This window comes from Mycteria americana, chromosome 15 (genome assembly GCF_035582795.1).
Source record: "Mycteria americana isolate JAX WOST 10 ecotype Jacksonville Zoo and Gardens chromosome 15, USCA_MyAme_1.0, whole genome shotgun sequence".
In the NCBI taxonomy this organism is placed as follows: domain Eukaryota; kingdom Metazoa; phylum Chordata; class Aves; order Ciconiiformes; family Ciconiidae; genus Mycteria; species Mycteria americana.
This window is the reverse complement of record NC_134379.1, coordinates 7,834,314-7,852,969: the sequence shown is the minus strand read 5'-3', so window position 1 is coordinate 7,852,969 and position 18,656 is coordinate 7,834,314. Positions and strand designations below refer to the sequence as shown.

Genomic DNA, 18,656 nt, shown 5'->3' with positions numbered 1-18,656 from the left:
AACTTCAGATCACATGCTTGGAAATACGAAGAATCCTAGAAACACTCAGACTCAGATAAGGCTAAGCACAGCACGTGTATTTACAACCTGTTTAGATAGATGTAAATGAGATCTGGCTTAGGTCAAAAAGCAAACTACCATATTCCAAGTGCAACACAGGAGAAAGCTCTTTCTCTCATGAGCACACAGATTTTTGCTTCAAGTATGTCAGAGCTTGCTTTGCACATTGTTCAGACAGCTTGCTAGCAGTACTGAGTATTATCTCATCCACTAAACAAACTCAGCGTGGTTTACAGCAAGTCCCAGATGAAGGCCAAAACCAAAATAGCCCAGATATACAAATAGCAATGTTTCAAACAACTCAAGAAAATGCCAGCTTCTTGTACCCAAATCTAAACTGAAGAGAGCCAAGATAAATTATGAAAACATCATGAACATCCTTGTAAGGAGAAAACCTACATTAGCTTGCCCCTTCCTTGTTCTGTGTCCAGCACTTGCTAAGGTGGAAACAGGTAAGAGGTTTTCCAAGCTGACAGCAAAAGGCTCCTGTTCCAACCCCAGCAAACAAGAAAAGATGAAACAGAGGAATTTCTCCAGAAGCTCTGGCAATGCTTGATGCTATAAGCATTGGCTTGACATTTAAATGTAGACTGAACCAAAAATACGATTAAATGAAAAGACTAAGGAACCATCATAACCAGAAAGATAAGCCTCTTCAGCCCAAAACCACAAAGAAAACTGGATCCTGTGTCTGACCAACACCCGCTTTGCCCCACGCATGACTCCAAATGACAGCCTGACCAGCTCTCCACCACTGACCTCACATAGGTGGAAACAAGAAGGTGGCAGGTTTAAGGCCTCAGTATTGATCCAAGCTCCCTAGCATTCAAACAATCCAGTGTTGAACCCCTAAATCTCTAAAGTGATCTCCAGTTTAACCTGGCTTACACTCCAGCTGGTGCCACCATCTCTTATCTGCACCCATCTCGCCTGCAAAGCCTCTCGAGTAGCCGCACGATAGCCCAAGCGTGGCTCAGGGCCGCCAGAGCATCAGGAAACGATACAGAGCGGCTGAACACTGACTGCAAAGGGAAAGCAGCGCCTCAGCTTTAGAAACCCGCAGCCCTAACAGCATGTGCTAGGGGCAGGTAATTTGTTTCCATTTTGGGGAGCAAACACCTCTTTGGTGCTCCCCATCCCGCTCTCCAATGCCCTGTGGTTCCTATCGCCTCCTCGCTCCTCAGACCCTCGGTCCCAGCTCTGCCGCCAGCCCCCGACACGCCACATGCCTCCAGCCTCAGCCCACAGCAGGACTCGCAGCCCCTCCACCACCCGCAGCACCCACCCACTCTCCTCCCAGGCATCCCCGGCCCGCTCAAACCCCCTGCCCACCAGCCTTCCTCCCTCAGCAGCATCCCCCAGACCTCTCCCAGTATCCCCCAGTTGCAGGAGTATCCCTCACCAATCCCAGCTCCCCTCCCCAGCGTTCCCAGCTCCAGCAGCTCTCCCTCAGTGCCTGCCCAGTCCTCCTCCGCGCCCCAGCCCTCATCCCTGCCCAGGGCCACCAGTATCCCAGTAGCTTGCTCTGCTCATTCCCCCCCCCCCATCTCCCTTCCCCAGTTCTACCAAGCCCCATCCCAGCCCACCCCCCAGCACCCCCACCCCCAGACCTGCCCTCCCAGCGCACCCCCGCCCAGCGCCTCCTCCCAGGGCCCAGCACCCACCCCCGCCCAGTGCCCCTCCAGTGCCCCTCCTAGTACCTCTGCACCCACCTGCCCAGTCCTCCCAGTGACTCTCCACCCCCTCCCAGTACCTCACCAGTGGCCCTCTCCACCCTATCCCACTACCCCTCCCAGTACGCCACCAGTGCCCCACCAGCGACCCTCCCCACCCTATTCCAGTCCCCCCTCCCAGTGCCTCACCAGTACCCCTCACCTCCTCCCAGTACCTCCTCCCAGTACCTCCTCCCAGTGCCCTCTCCCCACCCTCTCCCAGTCCCCGACCAGTGCCGCCCCCCCCTCCCAGCGCCCCCTCCCAGTGCCCCTCCCCACCCTATCCCAGTCCCCCCTCCCAGTCCCCCACCAGTGCCGCCCCCCTCTCCCAGTGACCCCTCCCAGACCCCCCCGGGCCCCGCAGCGGCTGCCCCGGCCCCACTCACGGCGGCGGGATGGACACACCGCTGTGGGGGCGGGGGCGGAACCGGAAGCGGAGCGGAGGGGCCGGGAGGACTCGCGAGGACCGAGAATAAACCCCGCCCCCGCCGAGAGCGGCCGCGCCCCTGCTACCATAGAGGGGCGCGGGAGGAGACAGAGCGCCGTCCGCGCCGCGCTTCCGGCATAGAGCCGCGCTTCCGCGCCGTGCTCCGCCGCGCCACGGGGGTACCCTGCGGGACGGGGGCTCCCCCTGGCGGCGGGGCGGGGCGCAGCCGGCGCCATGGCGGAGCTCGGCGCCCACCTCACGGCCGCCTCGGCCGGCGATGACCGGCCCTCCATCTTCGAGGCGGTGGCCCAGGACAGCCTGATGGCCGCCGTGAAACCCGCCCTGCAGCACCTGGTCAAGGTAAGGGCGAGGCACGCAGGCCGGGGGCGAGGGAGGAGGGGGGGGGGGCGGCGGTGTCCTCCTCCCTGCAGGCCTGGGGGTCCCGCGCTGCGGGGAGCGGGACGCTGAGGTGAACGGTGTCTTGAGGGTGAATAGTCTGTGGGGAAACTGCCTCAGAGAGAGACCCCGGAGAGGCTACGCAGCTCTGCGCTGAGCTGTTCGTCGCCAGGGTTCACCTCTGGCCATGCTCACAAGCTGGCATAACAGTTTTGACCCGCCCAGCTCGCTTTATGAACTGGAGACATAATTTATAGCTACCGTAATGTAGCACGTTACTCCGCTTCCAGTTCATTCCGTTTGGTGTCTCTTTCAATAGGTGCTTGCTGAGTCTAATCCTGGCCGATACGGCTTCCTCTGGCGCTGGTTTGATGAGATCTATGTCCTTCTGGACGTGCTGCTCCAGCAGCACTATCTGGCCAGGTGCAGTGCCTCCTTTTCTGAAAACTTCTATAGCTTAAAGAGGATACCCATAGGAGACTGCAGACAGCAGCCTCTGGCCACTGCTGGCTTGCCAAAGAGGCAGCACTGGAAGTCTCTCCTCTTGCTGGTTCTTGTTCCTTACCTGAAAGGAAAGCTAGAGAAACTGGTGTCCAGCCTGAGGGAAGAGGACGAGTACTCCATCCACCCTCCATCGTCGTCCTGGAAGCGCTTTTACAGAGCCTTTCTAGCTGCCTACCCCTTTGTAAACATGACCTGGGAGGGCTGGTTTCTTATCCAGCAACTGTGCTATATCCTCGGGAAAGCTCAGCATCATTCACCCATGCTGCGGCTGGCTGGCGTTCGCCTGGTCAGGCTGACTGCAGAGGATATCCAGGCCCTGGAGAAGAAACTGGCTGGAGCCACCTCAAGTCAAACACACAGGTATGTCAGAACACTGCTGAGCTGCTGCTTTCTAGAGGGTTCTGTGGGTGCATTAATTTGGAGGTGATGCTGCAAGGAAGACAGTCTTGTTCTGCAGAAATTCTTCAAGATTAAGTTTACCTCTGACAAACTGTGCTCCAAAAGGGTGTTAGTGTAAATAAGGAAACAAGTAGCAGGGATTAGCTTCACAAGATTTTGTGGTAATAAAGTTGCAATGTTTGGGGGTCTTTTTTGGCACTCCAGCCTTTAGCCTGTCCAGTCTTCACCTGCACTTTTCTAACAAGGGAAGTAGACTGCAACAGTATTGCTAAAAGGACTGAAACTTAGCTCTTTGATTTTTCTGAGCAGCAGCTAGTCATGATCACGCTTAATGTCCTGTAAAATGATGATCCACGAGTGAAACGCTCTGTGGTCCAGGTCCCCTCCATCCAAACTCTTCCAATTTAGACTTCTGAACAAAACAGGCCTTGAAGCTTTGTTAAAATACAAAGAATCTGGGAGAAACATCCTAGCAGATGCATCATTACTAACATGGGAAATGTTGACCAACTCCCTTAGCATTAAGAAGCTGTATAAAGCAGTGACTTACTCCCCAAGTCCTTTTTGCTGTGGTTTGCAGATGGACAAGTGTGCAGTAGTAACAATTTCTCCATACCTTCTCTCTCTGCTACAGCATTAAAACACAAGTGCAATCAGCAGTGAGGAAAGCGTTGGGTGGCATTGCCTTCTCCCTGTCTACCGGGCTGTCTGTCAGCATGTTCTTCCTCCAGTTCCTGGAGTGGTGGTACTCCTCAGAAAACCAAGAGACGATCAAATCTCTGACAGCGCTCCCAACTCCTCCACCTCCCGTGCACCTCGACCACGGGGCCAGCTCAGCTCTCCTACCCAAATTGAAGACCATGTGCCCTCTGTGCCACAAAATTCGTGTCAATGCCACGGCCCTGTCCACGTCTGGCTTTGTGTTTTGCTACCGCTGTGTGTATAATTATGTGAAAACTCACCAGCGCTGCCCCATCACAGGCTACGCCACAGAGCTGCAGCACCTTGTCAAACTGTACTCTCCCGAGAGCTGAAAGGCCTGCCCCGTGCTTTCAGAGAGATGCACCTCTGAGGCTGGCAGCTGGGTCACAGTGAGCCTAAATTTGCCCCTTCTTATGTCCCATAGAACTTTTGACCACTACAGCTCATCAGTGAGCTCTAAAGCTCCTTTGAACTTGGTGGTACCTCAGAGCTTTGCTGCCTTTGTGAATTCTGGTAAGGCTCTCCCCTTTGTTTATTAGCTGTTCAAACATCCTGTGACAGTTTCAGAGGGATTGGACAGCCACAATATGTCAGCCAGCACAGAAATACCTTCAAAGACCAACTGAAAGGGAAGAAACATTGATTTGGATAAGAAGAATGCAGATGTGAGGATCAAAGAGCATCCCTAGTAAAAGTCCTGCTCGAGGGCATGAGCCAGCAAATTAAAGAGGTAGGGAAAATTCTCTAGGCGAGTTATTCCTCCCCTAGCAGCTTCCCAGGCACCCGTGCTGCCTGGGGCGAGCTCTGGCACCGGTGCTTGTCAAAGAGGTAGAGACAGGCTTAAACCTCTGCTCTGATCATCCTGTTCTTAAAAGTCTCCCTGCATTTTCAGGCTACTCACCTTTGAATTGAGAACATCACACCCTTAATTCCCATCGACAGTTCTAAATTAAGACTTGTGACTCTTCAAAGGAACATGGGATGATGTGTACCAACAAGGATACAAGAGAGAGATTACATTTTCTGCACAAGGGAGAAAAATGACAAACCAGATTAAAGCAGCAACTGTGCCAATTGATGAGAGTTGTTTTTTGTTAAATAAGTCTTTGAATCTGTTATTATATGCTTTTATAAAGCAAAATTCTTTCTTGATTGAGAACCTAACTTATTTCTTTTCTGAGGATTGGAAAAAGAGAGCTTGCTCCTCTAGGGGCTCTATTTACATAAGGGAGACTAGACTAAAGCTGCTTTCATCTTTGCAGATGATGATAATGAATATAAGATTAGTATTTTGTAGGCTGGGAATCTTTAATGTCTATGTTTGCTTTAAGTATTACATTGCAATTATTCCAGTCCCAACCACGTAGCATATTTGTGTCATAAGAAAGCATCCTTTCATTGAACAGAGGAGAAAAGAAAACGTGTGTGACATTAGGTTCTTGCTTGACACCTGATTTTTCACGATGGAAGGTTTTTTCCTGACTCAGCTCTAGGGAGCAGCAGTTAGCTACTCCAGACATCACAGTGACATTGCTTATAGAATACGAAGAGCAAAGTTTGCTGCAAAAAGTACAAGGTCTTTCCAGATTAAGAGATATGTTCTAACATTTAATCCACTGAACCAGTCATCTCATTTTCCCCCCACTTTAGCTCTGCTTCAGAAGATAAAAATCTCTAATATCCTCCCTCACCTGTAAGCAAGATAGCAAGGTTATTGAATAACATGGAAAAATACAGTAATCTGCATCCTCCCAAAGATGCTCTGGAAAACACCTGTTGTAACAAATGAGATTTGTCCCCAGCGCTTGTCATCTTATCTCTATACAGCTTCCAGATCCTTCCACTATGGAATAATAATAAAAACTGTCTCATTTCTCCTTTCTCCAGTAGTTATGGGATCCATAAAGACATTCTCTTCTTAGAAAGCCAGTCAGAGCACACACATCTTGCTGGAAAAGAAATCACATCAAGGTGTAAGATTTTCTGAGATTTCAAATCACTTTTAACATAGCTGGATACTGATTCACATCAGTTGCTACATCAGTTCTGCTTCACACACAGATCATCATCTCTGTGAAAAAACAGCATCCAAGATGCTCCACTGCTGCTGCACAGTTGTACAATAACCGTATGATTAGACAGGTGTGGGCCCGATTGTCCTATTGACTGGAGTGCAACCACTCATTGAAATAAAGGCTGAAGGACTCGACTGACGATTCCATTTCAGGATAGGTTTATTTCCTTTTATCCTTCCTATACTTTCCAAATTATCTGTCTGCTGCTCAGTGAGAAGCTGGGCAGACCTGGGACAGAAGACTGACCGATGCTGACTCACCTGCCAGCACTGCACAGCTCTTGGGCAAGTTCTGCACCATCGTCCCCTGTAATCCAAAAGGATTCACTAACTGCTGAACAGCACGACCAAGTTGCCTGCATGCACACTGCTCCAGGGCCTCTACACCTCCTTCTGCCAGGGTTAATCTCTCGTGCTCTCTCCAGAATGGCCACCAGATGCCCGCCTGTGGGCCCTGGCCACCTTCCACTCCACCTCCCCCCACGCCACGCTGCACAACACCCTGTCCCTGCCAAACTTGGATTTGGGCAACTCCAGGGCAGCTCCAAGACCTGCACAGAACCATCCACATCTAAGCCTCACAGTTCTGAACAGCTGTAATTACTCTTTTGAATGTTAAATTGCTCTTTAATGCCTAGCTGACTAACAGGCATTAAGCCCACAATGGTGACAGGCTCCGTAGTTACCTGGCAGATTTTATTAGTCTTCCTGCAGATGGCTGCAGAATACCAACTTGGATTTGACTGCTTCTTCTAACCCTCCTGTCCTTAGTAGCCAAATACATACCCGTTTATTGAGTTAATTGCTCTAAAACAAAGCTACAAAACCGATTTGGGTTATGCAAACATTCCCGTTTATCTGCTTTTTAACTGTAATAGTGTTATTAAAGCCATGATGGTCTAAAGATGGACAAGAAAAGATTTTTTTCAAGGAACACCAACTTTATTAAATCAACCTTTGGACTTTTTATTAAATCAACCTTTGGACCTGCCTACTAATTTGTGACTTCTATACAGTCATGTATCATATATGCATTCAGGAGGCTTTGTTCTGTTCCTTAATATAATTACATCAACATTAACAGCAGCACTGGAGTTGCGCAATACATTACTGTCAGAACTTGACTTTGCAAGTCTTTTAGAAAATACTTAGTGAGCCTAAGCCACATTCACAACTCATCTAGACACTCTTAAAAAATTAGTGCATTAGCAACTGAGTTGCTTTCCCTACTTCCTTAACAGAAACCACGGGGCTTCTCCTGTTAAGAGAAAACCACCATAACTATACTCCTAGGTACGCGTTCCCCATAGAAGCTTCCTTCTCCACAGGAAGAGAGAAATGAATGTAAAGCTGTCACCAAGACCTGGAAGAGAATAAGAACTAGGTTAGAGAATAGCTCCTTATCTTCTCCTGTACTTGCTTGATTAGCCCAGCCTTTCCCCTGCCACCCCCGAAAGGGCTGCACTTCATCCAGAGCAGAGCACCAGAGCCAGGCCCAGCACCACCACAACTGACTTCCAAAAATACTCCTGCCTCAGTGCTGGCCATCACTAGGTGATAATACAGCTGAGCCAACTGCTAATGGGTGTCTAGGGGACAGACAGCTCAAACTCCATTTTATGGAGCCTGCATTGCATGTACAAACGGAGAAGATACAGTGGCAGAATATCTGGAGTTTCGTAAGCCATGTTGCACATAGGAGAAAAAACAAGACATCCCTCTCACTGCAAGCTCAGTACTAAATCCAGCGTTGCAGCAAGATACACAAATCCAAACAAGTATTTGCACTACTCACTTTTCAAATCAAGGTTTTGTTTTTCTGCCAGTAAAAGAAATCGCTAAAAATTCTTAATATTTTTTCAATATTTTTTAGGGGGCATCAAAAAGTTTCAAGTAGAAGCAAAGCTGTTTACTCTAGATGAGCTTAGCCTAAATAAGCTCAGAGAGAAGATTACGTGATCATGCCCTGGTCAGAGCAAAGACACAAAGTCTCAGCAATACCAGTTCAGAGTATACTTCGCTCATCATTGCTTTGGGCAAATGTATTTCCATTCAATATAGAGCTTGCTCCCAAGTCAGGAACTAGAACAGAAAAGGTTTTTTTCTAGAGGAAAAAGCAAACAAACACACACACACACACCCCTCCTCACCCCCAACAAACACAGATTAACTTGGGTTCTGGGTTAATTCTTTTCAGGATCACATGGCTTTCTACAGGACAGTTTGCAATAAATTTGCAATAAATTAACACTGACCCCTGGGAGATGAGACAGGAGTGGCTGTTACAAGCCTGAAAAAAATTAGCCCCGAGTTGCTTTTTCTACCTTCCTGTACCCACCTCTGTCACACAGCAGCACGGAGGAGTTGGGACTTTGCACCATCACTATGGACAGACGTACTCTCTCCAAACAGAGCTTGTTTGTTCAGCTGTGTGCATGACAAAGCCATGTTGGTAGAATAACACAGGCAAAAGCTTTCCATTTCCCCTTCCCAAACACCATTAGCTAAGCCAGCAAAACCTCTCTTTTTCCTCCTGACACACCTATACTCATTGGTCCCTTTTATTGCCACCCCACGAGGCAGAAGAGACTCCAAAGAGGCATTCATTAAAGCTTTGGCTGATCTGCAAGCATGCAACAGATAAAAGGAGCTGATTTAAGTTTTATGCTCATCCATGAATTAAGGGTTTGGTTTTTTCCCTTATCACCTCCTAGTGTTACAGGTAACAAGGGGATGAAGCGCATTTAGTAGGGGAGCAAAGGAAGGGAGGAGGGTGACATGCCTGATAGAACCAAGCTGGAGCTAGGGAAGATACGTTACAAGTTGTGGTTCCAAGAAGGTCAAGGAGAGCCAGTACCAGGCAAAAACAGAGGAAAAAAACTGTCATACCTTAAATGTTGCTGAAGTCAGTGGCTCTCCAAGGGTCCAGACGTCTATTTTGATCTAGCCCTTCCCTCATGCCACCCATTTGCATGCTATTTCCCATCACCCTCCCTGCATTCTCCCCCCAGGCCCCTTGCAGCTCTTCAGTGCCCAGATCAAGGAACAATGGTTTTAAACTAAGGGAGAGCAGACTTAGACTGGATTTAAGAAAGAAAGTTTTTACATTGAGGGTGGTGAGGCACTGGAACAGGTTGCCCAGAGAGGTGGTGGAGGCCCCATCCCTGGGAACATTCAAGGTCAGGTTGGATGGGGCTCTGAGCAACCTGGTCCAGCTAAAGATGTCCCTGCTCTTGCAGGGGGGGTGGACTAGATGGCCTGTAAAGGTCCCTTCCAACCCAAAGCATTCTATGATTCTATGATCCTCCGCCCCTGTCCACCCAATCCCCCTCAGCCCCCAGTGCCCTACGCCTGCCCTGCTCAGCCCTCTGCCCCCCGATATCCTTCCCCCGTCTCGCTCATCACCCCCACACCCCTTCAGCCCCAGATGCCCTACCTCGGTCGGGTTCACTCCCCCTCAGCCAGCTCCCCCCCGCACCCCTTCAGCCTCTCTGGCCCTGGCTCCCCACACCCCGAGCTCTCAGCTGCCCTACCCTGGTCCCCCCCACTCCTCCTCACCCTCAGGCACCTCAGGGCCCGGGCCCGGGCGCACATCCCCATCCCCTTCAGGGCCCCCTACCCTTAGCCCCCCCCACCAGGCCACCGCACTCCCGCTCACGCATGCTCAGTCGCGCCGAGGCGGAGCTGCCCGCCTTTGCCCCACCCCCCGGTGGCCAACAGCCAATGGCAGCGCGCGGCACTGCCGGCGAGGCCGGATGGGCGCCAAAAGGAAAGCGCGTTAGCGGAGCTCGGCGCGGCGCGAGCCGTTCCCGCCCTGAGGGCCCTGAGCGGACGGGAAGGCCCGGCCCGGCCCGGCCCGGCCCGGCCGGCGGGACGGAGCCAGTCCAGGCCTGAGGGCCCGGCTCTCCCGGCTGCGTGTTGTGTAGCAACGGCTCCACGACAAGGGGCAGCGTGAGGAGTGTGGTACCACCGTGACAACAACTAAGAAAAAAAAAAAAAAGAGGGAAGAAATAAAACAAAAAAAAGAAATTGTCGGGGAAATAAAAATATTCCAACAATTGAACAGAAGGTGCTTTGGAAGGAAAAGTGTCATGATTTAATATAGAAGTTAAAGTGAAATGCTTGCTTGTTTAAGGCCAGATGGGTAAATTCATCCTGTTGTTTTAAAGCAATGACTTGGTTCCTCCTTGGGCAGCAGTTTGCAAGAAATCCCTGCGTGTGGTGGTTTTCCTGGGGAGGGGGTTTCTGACCCTGCTGGGGTCTGTGGGATCAAGAGGAGGATCCAGTCCGAGAGGCAAAGACAGCCCTGTGACGTAGTAAGTTCGTAGGGAGACTCAGAGATCAAGAAACAAAAGGTTTTTAACACGCCGGTGCACTTTTTGGTTTCGTTCTGACACTGCGCAGCCCGCAGAGGAGAAATCTGTGAGGAAGGTAGGGAAGTCTTCAGGAACTGGTGGTGGGCACCATGAAAAATTCAACTGGGAAAAACTGTGCTTTGTAATGAATAAAGAGAAGCCCGGGACACCAGAATGGCATCCTGAGGGGGACGAAGAGAAAGGAGAAGACAACGGGCGAAGCAGGGAAGGTGGGTAGCACACCGGCTCCTGCCAAGGGGTTGAGCAGGAGACTCACTTTTACACAGTACGAAATCAAAAGCTAAAAAAGCATTTTTACTTTGTACGTGAAGCTGTAATCCTGCCCACAGAGTATGTTTCTATTTCCTTCCTGTTCTGCAAGCAAGTTTCCGCAGTCCGGCGCTAGCTTGCTCTTTTTGCACTATTTCATTTTCTCTCATCTCTCCTCAGAAAAATACATAACTTTGTTGAGCTGATACCCAGGGCTCACTCATCCACCGCTGTGCGAGGCTTCTCAAGGCTTTGCAATCAAGCCCACAACCTCCCCTGCTCTCGCTCCTCTCACTATTGCCCCAATCTCAGTGCCTTTGCTGGAATTTTGCCCCAAGGAGGGAGGCAACATTGAGGATGCTCCAAAGTGGCCCCCTGCATACATCTCTTTCATGGGGAAAAGTTATGAGACAGTTTTAACCCATAACTTTAATTATTTCAGCTGAAAGTTGTATATGGGCGTGATTTCAGTATAAAATTATTAGCTTTAGTGTGCTCTGTCAGTACAAAAAGGTAAGAAAATTGGATTTCATATTGCGAATGTTGTAAATGGAGATATGCAGACTATCTTCTGCACAGGACTTTCGAGCTTGCTATCCTGCTTCCCAGCTTCCAGAACTATATCTCTGATTTGCAGCTCTAAAAGTTTAATGGAACACCAGCTTTTCAGACTGAACAAGCAATGACATATGTAAATGCTGTAAGTTGGGGGATTTCTTCTAAACTTTTTTTTTTTTATTGGTCTCTTTCCTCTGAAATGCTTGGCCACTGGAAAAGTGGCAGGGGGAGGGAAGTAACAGCTCCGGAGGGGTGGGCTCCCAGCAAAAACTGGTTTTGAACTTCAGATAGAGCTAGAAAGAGCCAGTGAAGTCTGTGACCTCATCCAGGAAACACTGAGAAGAAAACAAAACTGGCAGAGAAGAAGCGAAACCAGGAACCAAGTTTCATTTCTTGTAGATTTTAGTAGAGGGAGGGGGCAGAGGAGAAAACAGCTAACATGCTCCGGATGCTTTGTACCCCTTTTCTGCTGCGCATCATTCTGGGACTTAAATATTTAAGGATTTAAAACTGGTATTTCAAATATTGATGTTTTAGCCCAGAGCTAAGAAGAAGAGGTGGGATAAGTCCTTTTCTCTGTCACACTGGGGGAGTCTCAGGTCTCAGCAGTCAGCCAGGCTGCCCTGTTGCAGCAAGCTGGAGTCCAAAGTCCGAGTGCCAAATGGCAATGAGCCGAGATTCAGCCGCCTTACTAGCAAGGGTGGCCAAATAGAGCTGAAAGTAGAAGGGTCAGTTGTTATTATTTATTGATTATTAATTGGTAAGATTACTGGATTCTTAAGATTGAGGTGAGGCTTAGCACAGCCTTTTCTGAGTCAGTACAGGGGAGGAGGAGGGGGCATGCAGTCCAGGAATATGTAAAGGGACGGTGTTGAAGGCAGTAACAAGCCTGGCTGTAGAGAAACTATTTGAGACTGCTTTTGTGTTCAAAGGGACAGATGGCAGCAAGGTCCCTACATCCCCTCATGCTCAAGGACAGAAAAATAAACACCTGGGCACTGAGGACAAATTTGGGTTTTAAGCAAGCACTCTATTTTGGAAGTGGAGGAAATTTCCTGTTGCTGTCATCTCTGTGACTCTGTGTATTTATTGTTCAAAGGATGGCCACTGTTTAGCTAATGTTTTTGGAAATTTTTGGAAGATTGATGTTGCAGCATAAATGGTAATTTTTTACAATTGTTTCAGGCCCAGAATGGCTCTTGAAGACCATCAAGAACAGCAGAAGGTCTGCGTTAATTTAGCAACAGAGTATCCTGAAGTAGTTTTGTGTGTTGGAAAAATATGTTTTGGTGAAAAAGCAAGAAAAAAGATACCAAAAAATTCAAAACAAGATCAAAAATACACCCTTGCCTGTGCACTGTGTGCCTTGCTGAACTCTGGGGGAGGTGTTGTAAAAGCAGAGATTGAAAATGAAAACTACAACTTAGAGAGAGATAATATCGGACTAGATTTAGAAGACACTTTTCGGTCTCTTCTTTTGTCTCCAGAGTGGAGAAAATACCTGGACTTTGAACAGCGAGATAATTACCTTTTGATTTTTATTAAAACTTGGAGCAGGAAAAACGAATCCTCAACCTCTACAAGTACAAATCCACCGATCTGTAGCCTGAGTACTGGGTTGTACGCAAAAAGTGGTGCTTCTCTTTCCCACATGAACTCTACTGAAGCTTTAACGTTCCTTAAAGACAAGCAAGATGAGGCCAGGAGAAAGCTTAGCCTAGGACCACCTGCTAAGTTCAGGAAGACAATGACTACTGAAGAAGATGCAGATATTTTAAATAACACTCTTGACAAGTTGTTTAATAGGGACAAACTGCAACATGGAGAGATACTGACTTGCGCAGAGTCAGAACATGCGGAATTTAAGCACTATCCAACTGAAAAATTTTTGACTCGTGTCAAAGAGATATTACCTCAATATATCGCTGGATTTGCAAACACAGGCGGTGGGTATTTATGGATCGGTGTGGACGATAGCAGAAGAGTACAGGGATTCAGCAGTGATGATGAGGACCTTAAAAAATTAAGTCTAATAATCAAGTCCATTCAAGAAAAATTAACCCCCTTCCATTTATGCGAGAGTGGAGATACACACAACATAAGGTATGAACACAAAATCTTCAAAGTATACTGCGAGGCTGAAGATCACTGTGGCTACGTCTGCGCTGTGAAGATTCATCCGTTTACTTGCGTCGTGTTTTCCGAAAACCCGAACTCGTGGGTAGTGGAAGGCAGCACCTTCAGGAGACTGGGAGCGGTCGAGTGGGCTTTGTGGATGACTGCCACTGATCCAGGTCCAAAAGAGCCGGGACAATCCCTTTCCATTTTCGATACTTCCTTTTATTTTCTTGCTCCTGGCCTGGCAGTGTTGTTTGCCTTAGATAGGCTTACCTGCTTTTCCGTGTTCTTTGAGGGCCTGACCAAACCACCCCATTTGAACTGCTTCAGGTCCTTGTTAAATACCTGTCTTTCTGCTGCTTACATTCCTTAATGCTTGCTTCAGGCTGCAGCAGGTCCTGGTGACTAGCAGCTTATTAACACCAGTGTTAGTGCCTGCTTTTGCAGCATGAGCTCTCCATGCCTCAAGTTGACCACTTTTGAGGTTAGACCCTAGTGCATATGGTTTTTTACATAATTGCCATAGTCCATGGCAATTGCCATTTGCTTTCAGGCTTAATCTATACTTTCCCTCCTGCTTTTTAGGGGCATTCTCCACTGCTGCTGCCAGTCTAAGCTGAGAGCTTACAGATAAACAGATAAACTGTTCGTTGGCCAATTCTTGGGCAGTGAAAGGGGTATCACTAACAGTTAGAGGTCACAACAGCAGCTAATGAGATAAGAAAACCAAGAGCAGCTCCATGGTCCATGACCTGAGCCTGTTCTGTTGCTAATCAGCTGCTGTCCAAGTGAGCTGCAAGGTGTCTGTCTATGCATTGCATTTGTTATTTTAAAGAAGAGTAAAAGATTTAAAACCAGCACGAGGACAGCTTGTGGCTCTTGCACTGAGGGACAGCAAATGCTCATGCTGTATCACATGTTTTTATTTCTTTTTTTCCAGATCTTTCAAAGTTTTCTGAGACCTTTAGGCTAGAGCTCAGTCTGAAAGAGGGGCCTCCTCTTGCCAAGCCAGTTTATTCACACAAGGGCCTTGACAATGTTGGTGATCTTTGTAAGCAACTGTTTCCAGGTAGGTCTGCACATTGCTTTCACTGTCTGGTAGGTTTACAACATGAGTATCAAGGGTATGGTCAAGGTCAAAGATGAGTTTTAAGACATTCTTTAAACAGGTGAAAGAGATGGAAATAGTTTGCAGATCTGACAGCAACATTGCATTCAAACACCTGATGACCCCCTTCCCCAAGGACTGATCTTCTGCCAGCTATTGACACGTGTACATGACGGAGCTCAGCTAGCTGAGCTTCTCCGGGGACCAAGCACAGCCATGCCAACGTCTTTTTGCAGTCCAGTGAAAAATGGGAAAGGCAGGAGGAGAAGGTCACTTGGAATCAGCCCAATGTAAAAACATAAAGTGACTGGGGCCGTGACCAGAGTGGAGAGTCTGCTGCCAGTTAAAGCCCAACGTTTCTGTGGCATTGCAAGATCAGCCAGGTGTCCGAGGGCTTTTCTGTTGAGCTGTTATTGTTTCTTTGTTTACTCGCCAGCTCTCCTAAACAAGGTTGGCAACAGCTGGTCCTGTGTCGGCATTTTTAGCAAAGGGATTGAGACCTGGGTAGGAGATGAGGATTGAGTTCCCTGAAGAAGTAGTCGTTGCAAAAGAATCTGGAAACATGGAGTGGTTAAGGAAAATTTTGAAGAAGCAAAAAAGGTATTTCAGGCAGCTATAGTCTGTATTTGTAGCCTTTAATCAATATTAATTCCCACAGAATCATTTCAGAGGGCTGGATTTGCATATCTTATACTAACACTAACCCTTTTTCTGCTTTGCCTTGGTAGTGACATCCCACAGCATAATATATACTCCAAAAAAACTCAGTGAAGATCTCTTCCAAGAGCATCCAGGATTGGCTATTTTAATGGAAAATCAACTGAAGGAGCTTTCTAAGGGAATTCTGATATTTTCCAGAAGCTGGGCTGTTGAGGTTGGCTTGCCAGAAAACCAAGACATAATTTGTGATGTTCTCCTAATAGCCATAGATAGACCACCTACCCTCTATACAATCTGTAAGCATTGTATCTCAAGCAATTTGTTTGAATACTCAAGATGCATAGCCTGCAAGCTGAAGGAGAAATTAGTCAACACTGGGAGCTATACTGAAAAATTGTGTGTAATACCAAAGCTACTGACTTTGCCTCCCAAAATTAACTGTGGAGGAGAATGGGATCTGAATATTCAAGAAATGTATCCCCAAAACTACAGCCTAATCAACAGTTACAACTTAGAGACCTTCTTGCATGCTCTCACAGTAGCTCTGCTGACTTTCAAGTCCTTTTTAAGTGACCATGTTGGTTCTGAGTTTTTGAGCCTCTTGACCATCAAACAATACCAGCTGCTGTCAGAAAATATTCACAAAACTAAGAAGCTGTATGTTTATGGTCTACCAGGAACAGGGAAAACTATAGTGGCCCTGAAGATCATAGAGAAAATAAGAGCTATGCTGAACTGCACAAACATGGAAATCCTTTATATATGTGAGAACCAGCCTCTGAGAGATTTTGTGCGGTAAGTATTTCCTCCAATTATTCATGTCAACATCCTGTTATTTCAGCAGCATTTTTAAATAGCTGAGTACTGATTAGTATATTTGGTATGCTGTTTGGTCCACCACCATTGCAGTGTTTGAAGTAGGTAGGTGGTAGCTGGGATGCGTTTTTAGTAAGGCTCAAATTCTTTTCTCGACATCCTGAGAGTCTACTAATAAATATGACTTCGATATCATGGGCATTCACTTTGTTCTGATCAAGTATCACCAGTAGTTTGCAACGCAGAGATTTTTTTTTAATCTACTTGTATCTCTTCTGTAGGCAGAAAAACATTTGCCAAGCTATGACAAGAGTAGGCTTTTTGAAGGCACACTTTAATAATGTGAAGCACATCATAATTGATGAAGCACAGAATTTCCAGGATGGGGAAGGTGATTGGTACAACAAAGCCTTGAGTCTAACTTCATCACCAGATCTCCCTGAGCCTGGCTTTTTCTGGATTTTCTTGGACTACTTACAGACAAGTCACCGCTTCTCAACTGGTCTTCCAAACGCAACATGGCACGATCCTATCGAGTCACTAACCAAAGTGGTTCGTAATGCTAACAGTATCTATGGCTATCTCAAAGAAGAGATGGAAATGATTGTAAAGCACTCTACCCTAAATATTCCCAAACAACGTTTGGAAAACTTATTATGCAGAGCCACATGTTGTCATGCTGTGCAAGGCTGTATCGAAATAAAAGAAAATCTAGACACAAACGGAATAGCAAAGTATGTGGCAAAACATTGTCATGAATATCTTAAAAAGGGTTACTCCGAGAAAGATATTGCTATTCTGTGCTACAGTGATGAAGAAGTAAAAGCATACAGTGGAATACTAACATCAGAAATGAGGAACTCAAAGTCAAACATATCATTAAGTAAAATGGAGAAAGGGCTAGAGGAGCATGCTATTCTTGACAGTGTCCGTCGTTTCTCTGGCTTAGAAAGAAGCATTGTGTTTGGTATTATTCCTCAATACTTTCCATTTCAGGATGAAATTTTAAGTAATATATTGGTCTGTGTAGCATCCAGAGCTAATTTAAATCTACACTTGTTATTTCATCACCAAGAATAGGTAACCACATAGGATACCAACAAGCCCTGATAGGTCAATGGTTATGTATGTTTGACATTTTTTTACTCTATATCTGAAGTAGAAGGATTTCCTTTGTAATGGCTGGTCCTCTCTAAAAGCCAGGACATTCTTGGGAAGCCTCTACAGTCTGTTTTAAATCAAATGTAAGGTTTCAATAATGCAGAGAAAAGAGATACTTTGAATGTCAGTAGAATTACATCATTCCCTGAAGGCTCCTTTCAAGCACTTGCAATACCTGACGCTCAGCCTTTCACTGCATGCAGGTGCACTGCCAAGCGACAGCCACTATGCCAAGACAGGAAACTGGAAGACTTTCTGGCTTTCACCAGCTCACTCCCATACTCATAATACTGCTCAGAAAAGTTACCCAAACAGCAGAAGGATCCAGTGTTAGAAGCCATTTTATAAAAGACAGCCTCTATTCAGATAGCTAGGAAAGTAAAAAAAGGCCTTCTGCCCATGTTTTAGCTAAGAAATACAAATAAATGGCTTTTACAGAAGTAGTTTCCCCACTCAATTTCAGCAGTTGGTATGGGTTAGAAGAACCCAGTTACTTCAAAGAGGAGCTTTAGTGGGAGAGGGAAAACTTTGCCTAACCCCCCTAAGATACCAATGGCATTTTTTGTCTTGGTTTCAGACATGCTGGTTAGATAAAACTCTGTATAGTTAGATACAGAGTACTTTTAAAAGACAGATCCAAAATTCCTAAAACTGGGTATCCAAAACTGAAGGCTGGTTGAAAACAAACCCTATTTTTTCCACTACAGAAGGACCTGTGGTTCATTTAATTTGGAAGAACGGTCTGATACCCTCCTAGTGTGATTATAAATCACCAGTGATTTAACTGAACATAGTTACGGTAAGGAGAAAACATTGTACACAGCTGGAATCACTCTCCAAATAAATTTACCTTTTACCTTAAAATTTCTTGTTTTTCTAACTTCAGGAAGCTAGAGGCACTTTTCATTTTTTTTTTTCCTTAATCAACGTACAAGGAAAAAGCTATCCCCATGGTTCCTTTCATAATCCCCAAACCTCAACACTTAATCATGCCATGCCTATCATGTGAGGATCACTGACATTTAGTATCATCAGAAATATTTTAATGCACTCGTATTCACATTTAAATAATTGCTGAGTAAGATATTTACTATATGCTTAGCTTTTCTTCCCCCTGGGGACTAAAGCAAGGGTCTGTGATTTTCTGATATCCATAGCATGCATAAAGAATCTGTGCTGCAATGTAAACATTTATATAATAAAGTTTAATGTGATGACCGACTGGTGTGTTTGCTTCTCATCCCGCTTCTTCCATAAATATCTTCCATAAATGAGATATTTGCAACATCCCCCATTGAACCAAACACTGTGCCCTGGTGCAAACCTCAGCTTAACC

The 18,656-nt window shown here is 46.7% G+C and overlaps 3 protein-coding genes, 1 long non-coding RNA gene and 1 other non-coding gene across 15 annotated transcripts in view; 2 read left to right on the top strand and 3 right to left on the bottom strand.

Moving 5' to 3' along the window:
* The window catches only part of AP2B1 (adaptor related protein complex 2 subunit beta 1), an 81,269-nt gene extending 79,001 nt beyond the window's left edge, over positions 1-2,268 (bottom strand). For 3 of the 4 annotated variants that reach the window (XM_075518380.1, XM_075518383.1, XM_075518384.1), the window contains exon 1: positions 2,159-2,268. The gene's annotated coding sequence lies outside the window, so the exon portion shown is untranslated. The remainder of the gene's footprint in view (positions 1-2,158) is intronic. The other variant, XM_075518382.1, reaches the window with a different exon arrangement.
* A 39-nt stretch (positions 2,269-2,307) lies between these two features.
* On the top strand, positions 2,308-7,228 carry PEX12 (peroxisomal biogenesis factor 12). 6 transcript variants are annotated; one of them, XR_012778040.1, is made up of 5 exons: positions 2,308-2,559; positions 2,915-3,459; positions 4,133-4,930; positions 6,091-6,171; positions 6,262-7,228. XR_012778040.1 is itself a non-coding variant. In XM_075518385.1 (3 exons), exons 1-3 carry the CDS (start codon positions 2,434-2,436, stop codon positions 4,530-4,532), a joined length of 1,071 nt encoding a protein of 356 aa, XP_075374500.1. In that variant the 5' UTR covers positions 2,308-2,433; the 3' UTR covers positions 4,533-6,080. The 6 variants fall into 6 exon arrangements, 1 of the variants encoding a protein (XP_075374500.1); XR_012778038.1 differs by having other exon boundaries at positions 6,088-6,171; XR_012778039.1 differs by having other exon boundaries at positions 6,091-7,228.
* Positions 7,229-7,245: 17 nt separating this feature from the next.
* Positions 7,246-9,584, bottom strand: LOC142417533 (uncharacterized). 2 transcript variants are annotated; one of them, XR_012778043.1, is made up of 3 exons: positions 9,164-9,584; positions 8,613-8,701; positions 7,246-8,356 (listed from the first exon to the last, which is right to left on the bottom strand). It is a non-coding gene; the product is annotated as an uncharacterized LOC142417533 (long non-coding RNA). The 2 variants fall into 2 exon arrangements; XR_012778042.1 differs by having other exon boundaries at positions 7,246-7,637.
* On the bottom strand, positions 8,210-8,307 carry LOC142417595 (Z30 small nucleolar RNA). Its single transcript, XR_012778066.1, has one exon. It is a non-coding gene; the product is annotated as a Z30 small nucleolar RNA (small nucleolar RNA).
* Positions 9,585-10,569: 985 nt separating the features above from the next.
* SLFN11 (schlafen family member 11) lies at positions 10,570-18,533 on the top strand. Of its 2 annotated transcripts, XM_075517845.1 has the most exons (6): positions 10,608-10,705; positions 11,745-11,840; positions 12,643-13,751; positions 14,516-14,644; positions 15,412-16,138; positions 16,441-18,533. In XM_075517845.1, the coding sequence occupies exons 3-6, from the start codon at positions 12,650-12,652 to the stop codon at positions 17,237-17,239; spliced, it is 2,757 nt and encodes a 918-aa protein (XP_075373960.1). In that variant the 5' UTR covers positions 10,608-10,705; positions 11,745-11,840; positions 12,643-12,649; the 3' UTR covers positions 17,240-18,533. The 2 variants fall into 2 exon arrangements, with proteins under 2 accessions (XP_075373959.1, XP_075373960.1); XM_075517844.1 differs by lacking the exon at positions 11,745-11,840 and having other exon boundaries at positions 10,570-10,705.
* Positions 18,534-18,656: the final 123 nt, after the last annotated feature.

Excerpts from the sequence above, each read along its gene's own strand:
- PEX12 (XM_075518385.1), top strand. The coding sequence starts at position 2,434 with ATGGCGGAGCTCGGCGCCCACCTCACGGCCGCCTCGGCCGGCGATGAC. Across the intron at positions 2,560-2,914 it reads CCCTGCAGCACCTGGTCAAG|GTGCTTGCTGAGTCTAATCC; the intron begins GTAAGGGCGAGG and ends CTCTTTCAATAG. Across the intron at positions 3,460-4,132 it reads ACCTCAAGTCAAACACACAG|CATTAAAACACAAGTGCAAT; the intron begins GTATGTCAGAAC and ends TCTCTGCTACAG.
- SLFN11 (XM_075517844.1), top strand. The coding sequence starts at position 12,650 with ATGGCTCTTGAAGACCATCAAGAACAGCAGAAGGTCTGCGTTAATTTA. Across the intron at positions 14,645-15,411 it reads TTGTAAGCAACTGTTTCCAG|TGACATCCCACAGCATAATA; the intron begins GTAGGTCTGCAC and ends TTGCCTTGGTAG. Across the intron at positions 16,139-16,440 it reads CCTCTGAGAGATTTTGTGCG|GCAGAAAAACATTTGCCAAG; the intron begins GTAAGTATTTCC and ends TCTCTTCTGTAG.